The following is a 13,817-nucleotide window of genomic DNA, read 5'->3' as shown; positions in this document are numbered from 1 at the left end:
ATATATATATAAATACAGAGACAAATATAAATAAAATATACAAAGGGGATAAATAGAATAAATAGGAATAAAAGATAAAAATACAAGTGAATTGCACATTTCAAGTATTGAGTCTATTGCACTGTTGACTATTTACAAAAAGTATTGCACAAGGTATTGTACAGTGAGGTGAAGAGGCACTACAGCTTAGTTGTTCCCCCCTCCTTTGTCCTCCTGTTTCCCCTCCCTCTCCCCTCCAGAGAGGAGTTAAACAGTTAAGCATCTTTATTAAGCTCTTATTTATAAATGTCTACACAATAATAGACACCGTGTGCTCTGTGACATTATAGTCTTCTACTTCTGCTTCCATCGGTTTGCATTTTAAACTCCCGGCCTTTCAGTTTGTTATGAACGACTTTATATCACAAAATGTTAGAAATATAAAGTGAACCATGCGACTTTTTATTTTTTTTTATTTTCTGTTTCATGGAAGGACTTAAGACACGAGTTATTTAAACAATTCTAAATGACAGTGTGATGGCCATAGCACTTTATGTGGGCCAAATGTGTTAAGGATAATGTTTATCAATGTAAAATTGCAAAGAACTTGTGGATAGATTATAACATTTTGTAAACAGTTACCTCAGAAGCTGTACTGGTAGATCTATGTATGTAAGGTAAAACTATCCACAGTACTTCCACTTAAGTAGCTAAACACATAAAGTCACCCTTACCAATAATCCGCTGCTCCTTGAAAAAGTAGCGCAAACAGACAACTGACTGAGCAGTGATAAGTAGAGCTACCCGAGGCCGAGACTCAAGCAGAAGAAATTAAAAGTTGTTGTTTTTGTGGCTCGAAAAATTAAAGAAAGTATGTTTAATAATTCAACAAGACCCGCACCTTCAACACATGTACATTCAAATTCTGGTACAGGCTCATCATTGCTGCTGTTCAATAGTTTTTATCCGTTCGAAAAAGTCATTTTGCGGCTTTAATGTTTCCAGCTGATAAGGAGAATGTCTGCATTTCAAATGAGCGTCTGAAGGCTTTAAACATCTGCTTTGTCTGTAACGACAGTATCAAACTACAGAGCATTGTTTTTACTAAAATTCAACATTTTCAGATGAAAATTTGGCTGCTTTTTGTTTTTTCACTGTAACACCCACCTCAATGCCATTTTTAGGATATTCTTGGTGACCCCACCTTTTTCATATTTATGCTTTTGGCACTGAGGGTATCTAATACGCATGTTGTCGCTGTGTTTTGTACTACCAGCTGTGAGGGCTCTGCTTTTGCTTTGAGCAGTCTGTTTTTATTTTGTCTCGTGTGTTTTTTTTTTTTTTTTTCAAACAAGATCCTCGTCAGTTTGATTTTGTTACCACAAACTTTGTGTGAAGTTCACAACAGAGGTAAAGAGATTTAAACACCCCAGTTTAAGGAGGCAGGCAGGGGTTGGACCACCTGCACAGGACAGGTGAAGCAGAGAGTGTCCGGGGAGATGTGCAACAGAAGCAGAGGGAACATTTTACTAGATGATAAATGGCAGATTTAGGTGATTAAGGATTTGTTGACAAGATTAAAAGACACGTCCGTCAGAGTTCAACAACATTACAGTTTGATTAAATAAAAAGTTTTTAAACTACACAAGGTTCATTTTCTCCTCTGATAGTAATTATATTAAACATGTCAAGAAAGAAAGAGTATAAAGAAAATAGTAAATGTGTGTCTAATTAAACTCTTCCTGTGAACCTTATATCATCCTTTAATATGTTTGGTGTTACAAACTTGAAGAAGCACAGAAAAGATCATCAGACATTAATCTAATCAGTTTTCAGCCTTCATTCATATTGAAAAGTTGAAATCTTCCCTGCTAGACCCAAGTGCAACGTTTAACACCGTTGGCCATAACATTTTATTACAGCTATTATTAAATGGAGAGTCCTCTTCACACACTGAGGTTAATTATGAAGCTCCACAGGCTTCTGTGCAAAGACCAGTTTTGTTTACATTATACGCGCTTTAGAAGGCATAGCATAGCATACATTTTCACTGCTATGCATATGATACCCGCTTTTATTGGTTAAACTGCCGGGATGTCTTAGACGCATGATGAGCTTTAATTTTCTGCTTCTAAGTTCAGATAGAACTAAGGTTATTGTAACGGGGCGTAAAAATCTTAGAAACACTGCGGCTAACAAGATCCTTACTCTGGATGGCATCGCCTTGAGCCGCCTGTTGTAGTGATTTGGCACATTATAAGTAAAATTGAAACATACAATCCCATAGCACAACATCAACATTTATTTATATACAAAAATAAAAATGCTTTTTCAGAAAAGAATTGTAACTTCACAATTCATCACCGATTACGTGGGTACATTTTTTATTTTATTTTTTTAAATGCACTATATGTAGAATACATTGTTTGGTAAAATGCTGGTTACACGTTCTAAGAATGAAAAAATCAGTCTTTCAGAGAAAAAATTAGCAGCCCCCTTTGTAAAACTCTGCGACCAACCGTCGCTGTCTGATTTTCACCATGTCCAAACCTACCAGATTGTGGTATGCCTCGGCGATGGCGTCAAAGACTTTCCTTTCCGATTTCAGTTCGTGCAAGAGAGTTTCCGCCACCATGCAGACTTTGACGTCGTCCATTTTGATGTGGCGAGCAATCAGCAGCCGTTGAATGGATGGAATGAAACGAGGGGTGAGGAGTCTTTTTCTGATGCTGTAATAATTTTCAGCGTAAAAGTCATCCTCCAACACTCGCGAACACTCGTGCTGTTTCTGGTGGGGTTGATCGGACATACAACCGTTGCATGTGTCAGTGAGGTACTTGTTGATTACGAGGTTGACAAGATGATACACAGCAGTTTTCACGGTATCGATGAACAAAGAAAATGCCCAACCGTCAAGCTCGTCCGCTTGCTGCTGCTTTTCCAAGGGTCGATAGTAACCGGACGTGTCAGGTAATATTGTGCCCTCGTCCGCAGAACTTTCCTCCTCCTCCGCAGGGTGGCGCAGGGCTGTAGAGGCCATACTTCTCTCTGTTTTTGAGCTAAAAAAAAAAAAAAAAAAAAAGGTTTGAAGGAATGAGACGGCGGTCTTCTTTTTAAATAACAGAAGAGGGCGTGGTCTGGAAGTGGGTTGATCTTAAAGGGTGCGCGTAGGTGTGGCAGCTATTTTCAAAAACCGTAGAGTTGGCCACTGCGTCTCTAGCAGCTGTAACTTTGGAAAAGAACGGTAATTCCCATCTGTTGGGCTTGAAATTCTCCATGAAAATGGCATCTTCCAGCCCTTCTGCTCAATCAACCATCAGAGTGACAGAACTTGGTACATATTTGGTACTTGGTACCAGGGATACTGAGCAATCTTTAGTCTCTGAAGATTGCGAGATTCATAATGTTCCCGATGATGCTGACATCGTGCTTTAAATGTAGTTCTCCTGTGCTGACTGAAACGTGCATGTTTACAGCAGTTAACGTGCAAGAAACTAGTCTTGCACAGTGGGATAATGGAGTGACAGGGTTCATCACAGTTGAAAACAGCTGTCCGTGTGCACAGGCCATCCTGAGATCCTAAAAAGATTTTCAGATTTTCAGAAGAAAGAACACGTTGCTCTTAGCAATACTGTCTAGAACATTTCTTGCTCCACCTCTTCTTCGACCCTGTCTGTTCCCTGCACGACTCCAGCCAGACATACAAAAAACCACAAAAGAAATCCTACTGAGTCCACATCACACACATGCACACGCAGCCTCACACACAAGAACACAAATACCATAAAACATCCATGCACGCATGCACGTACGAACTATTTACTCAATCCTGCAAGAGGAGTGTAGGATTTAAATGTATGTATGTAATTTAAATTTGTATAAGCTGTAGATGTTTTTTTTGGTTTGTGGCGATGACTACACGACAAAAAAAAAGTTGTATGAGTCGGTGGAGGGGGCCCTCCGTGTTCCGGTTACCAGCACCGACCTTTGCAGTGAGCAGCTTCGGTTACGTGCAGCCCGAGTTTTTTCACCCGCGCTGAGGACAAAAGAAAAAAAAAAAAGAAGAAGAAGTTCTGTAAACACACCTATGTGCATCTCCGATAGTTCCTTCACAATAAAAGCATCAAGCTGAATCACCATTTCAAAGCTTTTAACTTGAAGTAAGAAACGCCGGAAATGTCTCGTCGGCATTCACAATAGCGCTGAGACGTAAACAGTCCTTCACAGCGAAATGTCTTGAAGGTACAAAGACGAGAGGAGACAGGCGGGAGTTTGTGGCACAACACTGGCACGTGCTGACCGTGACCGAGCACGAGCAGCATTAGAGTGATGATGGGTGTAAAAAAACAATGAGCACGATTTTTCACGTAGATTGCACTGTACACAGTATTATATTAATGTACAGTATGCATAGAGATATGTGAAGTGAATTTCAAGTGCATGTAGGCTAAATATTAAAAGGCCGCTTTATGAGTTTACCTAAAATAAAAGTATACATGCAGAACAGTCAGTTTTACTAGTTCACCGGTTGTTGTTTATGAGAAGTGATAGAGGAAAGCTCATGACGTCCCTAAATTAAAATCCAGTTTAGTCAAATTATCTGTGCAGATGAGTGAAAAGGAGATATATTCACCAGACCATAGGTAACTTTCAATAAAATGGGTCTCATATATTAACTGTAAAGCATGATGAGGAAATGGTCAGTGTGCAGTCAATGACTAAACGATTCAATTAATCTATTCAGAGAGCTCAGGATAACTTGACTAAAAGATGAAGATGATCTGGACCTTTCAACAGGACGATGAAAATTTACAAATAAATAGTATCAAAAAAGATCAAAGGAAATCCTTTTCAAAAATCCCCTTAAAACTTTGAGCGAAAACCCTTAAACACTCTGGCACAGAGACGATTTTCATGGACCGGTTTTCAGTTTGTGTTATGCGTATAAGTCATTTCTTCCTAAGTGGGTGAGGTTGTTTACTACCAGTGGTGTACTTTTGTCAGTTAGAGAGGGTTTTTTGTTTTTTCTCATCCTTCGGGTCTCTGTTTTGTGTGTGTGTGTGTGTGTGTGAGTGTGTGTGTGTGTGTGTGTGTGTGTGTGCGCGCAGTCGGGAGGGGGGAAAGTTGGGGTGTCCAATTTCCTTTTTTTTTTTGGGCGCCTTCTTGTGAGGGCTGTCTGTTTTCCGCATTCTGCAACGGTAAAATACGACTTAGAGGTGGATATTTGTTTTACTTTATGGGCAACAGTTGTCTGCCCTTGTTCTTGCTCGTCTCCTGTTGACAAAACTCGCCTCATGGTTGACTCTGAGGAAAAAAACTCTTTCCCCACAGAGGGGAATAAACTTATTCGAATATGAGCTTTTTTCCACTAAGGCTTATTTTATGGGGAGATGTACGAAATTATTTACCGGGTTACAAGCAATGATAATATCAGCTGTTGACTCCTCATTTTCATTTTCTGTCTATTGAGAAAACCCATTGTAAAAGTAATGAAGAAAAAAACTCTACCGCTGTCTCATTCCTCCTTGACCCACGGTGTGTGTGTGTGTGTGTGTGTGTGTGTGTGTGTGTGTGTGTGTGTGTGTGTGTGTGTGTGTGTGAAACAAGATCGCCTGTCACGGCAATTATGGTTTGTTTTTCAGTCCCTTGTAAAAGGGACTCTCAAAAGGAAAAGTAGTATTCAAAGAAAAGTATTCACTAAGGGATATTTATTCATTTTTACACATATGGGGTAGGCAGCCTGTAGGTTACAAGCGGATAGAAAGTTCTTTTCATCACAAGGTATGGTGTAGCCTAAAAATGCAATTTGTTGCTAGACAGATCATATTAAAGGTTTTTTACTGCGTCTGTATTATAGGAAAATAAAATACTATTAGAACGAAACGGTTCTCTACAGGAAGTCACTCTTTTTTCCCATTACAAGCGCCGGTGCAGCTTAAGAAAGTAAAATTACATCCGCTATTGTAAAAAAAAAAAAATACAGAGAAAATTGTCATAATATTGAAACAGAATTCAAACTATGAGTTTGTGGAAAACTAACTGCCGCTCTGTCTCTCTATACAGCACAGAGTCAACTGCTGCTGCATCACCCCTATGCTTCAGCAACCATACCCCTCCCCTCATGCTTAAGGAACATGACGCATCAGGTCTGAAAATGACTAGACACTTCCGGAGTATTTCCGGTAGGTCATGGAAATAGGTCATGATTAGGGCCATCAATCAAATCGAATCAAATTTTGTCATAAGCTGTATGGGAGTATCTCTCTGTGATGTATGCTGGGTAATGGCACAGCTAGCTACTGGGTGACTTTATTCACCCACTTCGGCTGTTATCAGTCCATACAATGGGCGTTATTGGCACAAATCAGTCCCATAGATATGGGCCATCTCCTGCTAGATTGTTCAGAAGGTTGTCTGTGAAGGTTCTCAGTCATCCAGGTCATCGTAGTCAAAGGAGCTTGCAAAGAAAAGCGTCTGGACTTCTTTAAGTTGCTTGAAGACGTTTCACCTCTCATCCGAGAAGCTTCTTCAGTTCTAAGATCAAATGGTCATGCTTGGAGAAAACTCTCCTGAGAGAGCATGACATCCCAGTGTATTTCAGACCCAGCAACACGCTCAGACAGAAACTGGTTCACCCGAAAAACAAAACGCCAAAACACAAACTTAACAATGTGGTGTATGCTGTACAGTGCAGCGAGGAATGCCCAGACCTCTACATTGGAGAGACCAAACAGCCACTTCACAAGCGCATGGCACAACACAGAAGAGCCACCTCCACAGGACAAGACTCAGCAGTCCATCTGCATCTTAAGGATAAAGGACACTCTTTCGAGGATGTCAATGTTCACATTTTGGACAGAGAGGACAGATGGTTTGAAAGAGGAGTGAAAGAAGCCATCTATGTCCACTGTGAGCGACCATCGTTGAACAGAGGTGGGGGTTTACGACACCAACTCTCTGCCATCTATAATCCAGTTTTGAGATCCCTTCCCAGACGCCTTAACGCCCACTCACATCCTGGGCCATCTGACCTTAGGAATTCGCATGATAAGGTGGGGCCAGGTTTCACAATGAACACACCCGAAACTCTGGCTGATTGGGACCCACGCCCAGTTTCCCACCTTGGCTCAGGCGATTAGAGGATCATCAGGGGGTCCTTTTGTCCCTCTGTGGGGGGTCACTCCCACTAGGTTTATATCTGGGACTCTCCACCATTTGACCTTAGAACTGAAGAAGCTTCTCGGATGAGAGGTGAAACGTCTTCAAGCAACTTAAAGAAGTCCAGACGCTTTTCTTTGCAAGCTCCTTTGACTGTTCAGAAGGTTGTTCTCATCCATCCAGATGGAGGATCACTAACAGGAGCGTGGGAAGACTCCAGAATCCACTCTGGCTGGAATCCGGTGGATATACAGTGTGTACAGGTAAGACCATTTAAACGGACAGCATTTATAGAATGACTATTGAAAGTCAGCGAGTGTCAGTAATGTTAATGTGGTTATGTTAGTAATACACCGAGTGCTAATATAACAGCTTTAAGATGCATTTGTAGATATTATTACGTGTTTTACCGTCTTTATGGTGCTAGCTTAAAGTTACGGTGTAAACGTTAGCTTATATTGGAGTAAAGCTGTTACTGTTTAAACGATGTTAGCACAGAAATATTAGCTTCTGTCATGACTGATGAAGTTACTAGTTAATAAAGTTTCCAGTAAAGTGTTTAATCGCAGCCACAGACTGACAGCAAATATCTTGATTAGCTTCAGTGCATCTGTAATAAATATGTGCAAGTTTCAGTGCTTCGTTTAAACTGTATGATACTTATACTGACCCAGGGTCAGTGTAAAATACAATCCTAGCTGTGTGAACAAAGCCTGGCTCCTTTAATCCTGCATGACAAACCTCAGGATGCAGGTTATTATTACTCTTTCCTGCTGGCACACCTGTCACACCTGAGAGTCAGCTAGAAACTTACAGTGACGTGGACATCATGCAAAGACTGCCAGACTCTGTAATACTGCAAATGATCAGTGACTCAGGTTATCACTAAACTTTAAACGGCACCTCTGTGTCTCTGTGTGCTGAACATTTAGGATTGTGTCAGGCTGCATTGACTGTGGGACTTTAATGTGTTAAAAGCAGGTTGAAGACGGCTCAGAAACATTTGAAGATTAAAATTTAGCATTATGGCTGCTGGTGGTTTGTAAAGCCTCTACTCAGCTGTATTTTTGTTACTAACTTATGTTTGGTGTTGTTTAACACAGATTTCAGAAGAGCAAATATGCTTAATAGTTTAACTAGATTTCATTTGTCAGTGTGGGACTGCTGAGTCACCTGAAGAACACATTTCATTCATTCTCCACATGATGTTCATTTACAGAAATGTTTCACAGGAACTGATTTCTCCCAAAGGGTGAACTAGTATGTTTCCATAGATTTGATTTGATTTTTTTTTTTGATTGATTACCTCTGTATGAATGTACTTCTTAAATGAAGGCAAGTGTTTGTCCTTTTTTGTTCCTCAGGTACAGTACGTGATATCAAGGGCAGGCGGTCAACACTGGGGGTAGACAAGAAGCAGACGTACTTCCAAGAGGGAGCTGCAGTGAGGTCAGAGGTCAGAATCTGAAACGGCTCAGGTATATATATATATAAATGTATTTATAAAGAAACCTTTAAATAATAGTCATAATTATGATTATTATAAGAAATATCAAACATTTAAGTGGATTTTCTGTTACACATATTGTGTTAGCCCTGCGATAAACTGGCAGCCTGTCTTTGTCCTGTATCAGCTGGGATAGGCTTCATCCTCCCGCGACCCTGAATTGGATACATTGTATTCCAATTATGTAATCTGATCATTTACAAACTCAAGGTATCTAATCAAAATGTAAGTAATAATTATAAAATGGGAAAGCAGAAATAAGTGTGACATAAATGCAAATGTGTGAGCTGACATAGAGGACAGCTACATGTAGTCTGAAAAACCTTTGTTGTCAAGTTTGCAGGTATATCAGCACGAGACATTCTTACATAGAAGAGACTGTTAAAGTCTCTAACTCAGTGAAGCATTATTGGTCCCATCTGTTTGGATAAATATAGTAAGTTGATGTTTGTCCATTTATTGACACATTTTCTTAAGTGCTTATCCAGGATCACAGTGGAGCTGCAGCTGGATATGTTCACTAAATAAACCTTACAAAAGTTAACAATAAACCTGCATCCATGTACGTTGTTGTCCACAGGATGAGAAAATCAAACTGGAACACTGTGGAACATGTTAATAAATGTTTGTGTGTTTATGCCTGTGTCTTTCACAGGAGGCGCTGGAAGGTTTCCCTAATAGTTCCTGGTGAATCAAAGCAGAACCATAAAGGTTGCTGGACTGCATGATGGCCTTACCCCTGAGCCGTCATCCTGTTAAAGGAGGAACCAGTTAGAAGCTGTTTTCAAAGTAGCAGAGCAGATTTCATCTCAAGTAAGCAATTAACTCATTCACTGCCATTGACGTCTATAGCCGTCAATTGCAGTGAATGAGTCAATGGGTTTTAACTCATTCACTGCCAATGGCTGGCAGTGAATGAGTTAACTGTTTGTTTATCTGTTCTGCCACTTAAAGAGCATTTAAGGACGTCGTTTGAGTGTCCAGTTGAATTAATTCTACACACCAAATTCAAAAGTGTTAAATTTTTTGGTGTTAATAGTCTCCTTGCAAAAGTAGAGTTAATTTTACTCTAAGCAGAGTCACATTCTTTTAATGTAACTCTGGGGTGTAAAATGATAGTAGTTAAAATCGAGTGTTAAAAATGAGTGTTTCTCTGTCAAATCTGGAGGTGTTAAAATGGAAACATTAACTCTTGACCTCTTAACTCTGAACTCCTAGAGGGGCTATGACACCAACAGAGTAAATTCACAGACTCCGCCCCCAGCACGGCTCCAATCGAAGCTGAAGTGAAGCCGTTTCAGAACATTTTGCTCTACATATTTGAGTTGTTTGCCATGCTTGCTAAGTCATTTTTTCAAAGATTGTTTCAATTGTTATTAGCTTTTACTTCTGTGGCTCTTTGGAGTTGAGACAAAGCTGTGTGAAAGGCATTAGCCATGTTGCTCGGTGATAGCATAATATTCTGTTTTAGCTAGCTGAAAGGTATTGTTTGCGGGCAAATACCACAGCCTTGAAAAAAAGCTTGCATGTGAATTTTCAGACAAACTTTTGGTCAAATACGCCTAAAACAATGTCTAGAATGTGAAATGTTGGTATAATGGTGCTACTTGAAGCCTGAAAACGATCGCCCATAAAATAAAATAAAAAACGAGCAAACAGCAGTAGCAGACGTCCTGACTGGATTCTACGGTAGCATTTAGATCCCTCCAGAGTTTTGTGCACACGGTTTAGGTAAAAATGAAAAAGGTTGAGGTTTTACATTTAGTTCAGTATTACCTGTTGCCTGTGTCCTTGTCTTTTGGGAAAATACTTTACACAAATAATGGCTCAAAGAGGATTCCTTTTTTTTTTTTAACTGTGCTGCAATTGTTTACTGGATTATTTGTGCCATTAATTAGTGTCAACTAATTTTTATTCGATCTCCGCACAGGATATGCTTGTGAAGATGGAATATGGGGGAGAGCAGAAGTGCGTTGAAGTTCCACAAAGGGATGAATGAAGGACATGCATATTGTATTGAAGAAATAAGTGATGAGAATGCTGTTATTTGCATTTACCATGTCAGACCTTTTGATAAACAAAATTCTAATGAAAGTGAGAACATGTATACTGTTACATCTTTCAGAAAATGTTTTGAAATTGTGGTGCACAGTTCAGAATAAATGTTTTTCAAAAACCATTGCATCTTTTTAGTAAATGTTTATTTCCAAAAGAAATTTCTAGAAGTTCAGAACAGTAAAATTCCCGCTTTTTAGAATGAATTAGAAGATAACTCTTACGTAGTTAAACTAAAATACTCTTTGAGAGTTAATATATAAACTCTTAACACCAAGTGTTAAATTATCAACTCCAGACAGATTTGGTGTTTAACACTAAATCAGAGTTAACGTACCAACTCTCCAAAAAGAGTTAAATTAACACTCTCTGGTGTGGACCCATATAGACACTTTAATAGTGTTGAAATCAAATCCGACAGTGTTAATTTGGACATGCTGGATTTGCTGTGTACTGGCTCTCATGGTCATTTGTTATTATAGACATATTTTTCATGTTCATCCAGCTATTTAGTAAATTCTATCTATTTAGTAATATCCGTCAGCTATAAAATGTAATATAAAAATATCTAAATATCTCCTGCCCTTTATGTTTTAATGATGTAAGTCTGTTATCGTGTTACATTAGCATTCCTCACATATCAATGAGATGCTGTACAGTACAATCCTACTGACACAGCAGAGGGATAATGACGGCTATTCAACATCGTTACACGACACATTCGAGCTGCATGATGCAGACAAGGTGACTAAATCATCTTTTTGTGGTTTATTGTCTTCAAACCAGCAGACAAAGCCGATGGCAGAAGATGTCGGAGAAGAACTTCAGGCCGTGTACTGAAAAGGTATTTTTGTCTTGTTATCAAAGACATTTGGAGTGACGGCTTCTACAACTGGTTGTGCTGAAGTAAAGCTTACAGTCTAAGAAATCACAATAGTGCCCTGCAGACTGTTCACAAAGCTGAGGGATCTGGGACTTAACAGCCGTCTGTGTGCATGGGTGTTGGACTTCCTCACTGGCAGAACTCAGGTGGTGAGGGTGGGCAGGTGCTTCTCCAACAGCATCACCATCACCACAGGAGCACCTCAGGGATGTGTCCTCTCGCCACTGCTCTACTCCCTCTACACTTCAGACTGTGTGGCCACCCATAGCTCCAACACCATTGTGAAGTTTGCTGACGACACAGTGGTGTTGGGTGCCATCTCCAACAACGATGAGGCGGCCTACATGGATGAAGTGAAGAATCTGGCATCGTGGTGCCAGGACAACCACCTCCAGCTGAACGTCAGCAAGACCAAGGAGCTGGTGGTGGACTTCAGAAGGGGTCAGCACAGAGACTACAAGCCCATTATCATCAATGGAGCTCCAGTGGAGAGGGTGCAGTCCTTCAAGTATCTTGGTGTCCACATCTCCTCAGACCTGACATGGGCTGCCCACATTCAGGTCCAGACCAAAAAGGCTAGGCAGCGCCTGTATCACCTACAACAACTGAGGAAGTTCAGGGTCTCTCCAAAGATCCTCAGGATTTTCTATACAGGCGCTGTGGAGAGCATCCTCACACAGAACATGACATCGTGGTTTGGGAACAGCTGTGTGAAGGACCAAAAAGCTCTCCAGAGAGTGATCCGTACAGCAGAACGCTGCTGCAGGATTGCTCTCCCCCCGCTTCAGGACACCTACACCAGGAGATGCCGGACTAGAGCAGCGCAGATACTGAAGGACCCGTCCCATCCAGGCAACAAATTGTTCCAACTTCTGCAATCTGGTAGAAGGTTCCGCATCTTCCGGGCAAGGACAGAGAGACTCAAGAGGAGCTTCTATCCCCAAGCCATCCGTGCCCTAAACACACACACCCGCCCTCTCACATCATCTATAATTGACTGAGACAGGACTCTCTTCCAAACACTCTAAACCAAGGCACAATGTACATTTCAATCCCTTTAATTTTAAATATGTTTATATTGTCTATCCTGTAAAATAGTCAGATGTCTATTTATATTAATGTACAGAATTCACCTGCTTGCTGCTACTACTGCACATTCACCCAGTGTATATACTATATATATATATATATATATATATATATATATATATAATGTTCTTCCTCTACACCCCCCCAATTTTTGCACATGTCGAGGAGCGTGTCAGGCTACATTTCACTGTGTGTTATACTTGTATAACTATGCATGTGACAAATAAAGAACCTTGAACCTTGAACCACAGTGTTGATATTCAGCACAAAGAGAAAAGCTCACTTGTTTGAATTTATTTACAATCATAGTTTTATAAATTCTGACTGTAAACAGCGTTTACAGCTCTGATATTGTTTGACACTCGATATCAGGTGATAGTGTTTAATTTAAAGGTTTCTGTGTCCCAATGAGTCACTTTAACTGTAACACATTCATTATTTAGATTCAACAAAGAAATAACTGAATGTAAAAATGGCAGCCCACAGGCCAGGTTTAGAGATATATGCATGCACACCGTCACCATCTGTGAGCACAAACTGCTGCTCTGCCAGCATGTAGGAAATCACATATCACACACACAGGGGCGAAGAAACATCAGAGCTCAACTTTGGATACTTTAGATCTAAACAGATCAAAGTAGCTCTTAGTTTCAGCAATCAGTGAACAGACAAACAATGATACCAAACTGATTCTGTATGAATACAATATGGTATTTTCAATACAGGTGTCAAATTAATTCATTAAAACTAATACAGATATATGTATATTTTTTTTGATAAATTAGTTTGCTAAATTATAAGAATATATTTTTATTTTTTTTTCATTTAACAATTGCAACTGAAAGAAATTAAATATTGAACAAAAATATATTGTCACATTCTGAGCATGCTCAGCACACTGACAGACTTGAAGTTGCTACAGATTTTAAGAAGTGATAATTATAGGGAAGAAACTTCTCTTTTTCATCCGTTTAATCAAACATTTGATGCCTCAGCTGTCTCAGTCCTGTAGCGTTCTGCAACTACAACTAACCTGAAGCTTGGATTTGGCTGCAGGTGCCCCTGTACATCCTTCTCAGCAGCACACATGTGGGTACCATTTAATCCCACTTCTTCCTGAGCTTTGCTTCATCACAAGACCAAAGG

At 40.0% G+C, this 13,817-nt stretch overlaps 1 protein-coding gene across 4 annotated transcripts in view; it reads left to right on the top strand.

Annotated features, from left to right (window-relative positions):
* The window catches only part of LOC113036043 (uncharacterized), a 322,745-nt gene extending 309,750 nt beyond the window's left edge, over positions 1-12,995 (top strand). The window contains exons 1-4 of one of the 4 annotated variants that reach the window (XM_080309312.1): positions 6,621-7,400; positions 8,502-8,586; positions 9,300-9,457; positions 11,486-12,995. In XM_080309312.1, the coding sequence (XP_080165438.1) occupies positions 11,927-12,583 (657 nt within the window). In that variant the 5' untranslated portion in view covers positions 6,621-7,400; positions 8,502-8,586; positions 9,300-9,457; positions 11,486-11,926 and the 3' untranslated portion in view covers positions 12,584-12,995. Of the gene's footprint in view, positions 1-6,620; positions 7,401-8,501; positions 8,594-9,299; positions 9,458-11,485 lie in introns of those variants that run through there. The other 3 variants (XM_080309296.1, XM_080309320.1, XM_080309304.1) reach the window with 3 other exon arrangements.
* Positions 12,996-13,817: the final 822 nt, after the last annotated feature.

This window comes from Astatotilapia calliptera, chromosome 2 (assembly GCF_964374335.1).
Source record: "Astatotilapia calliptera chromosome 2, fAstCal68.1, whole genome shotgun sequence".
Lineage (NCBI taxonomy): Eukaryota > Metazoa > Chordata > Actinopteri > Cichliformes > Cichlidae > Astatotilapia > Astatotilapia calliptera.
The sequence above is the reverse complement of the archived record's forward strand: the minus strand, read 5'-3'. Positions and strand labels throughout refer to the sequence as shown.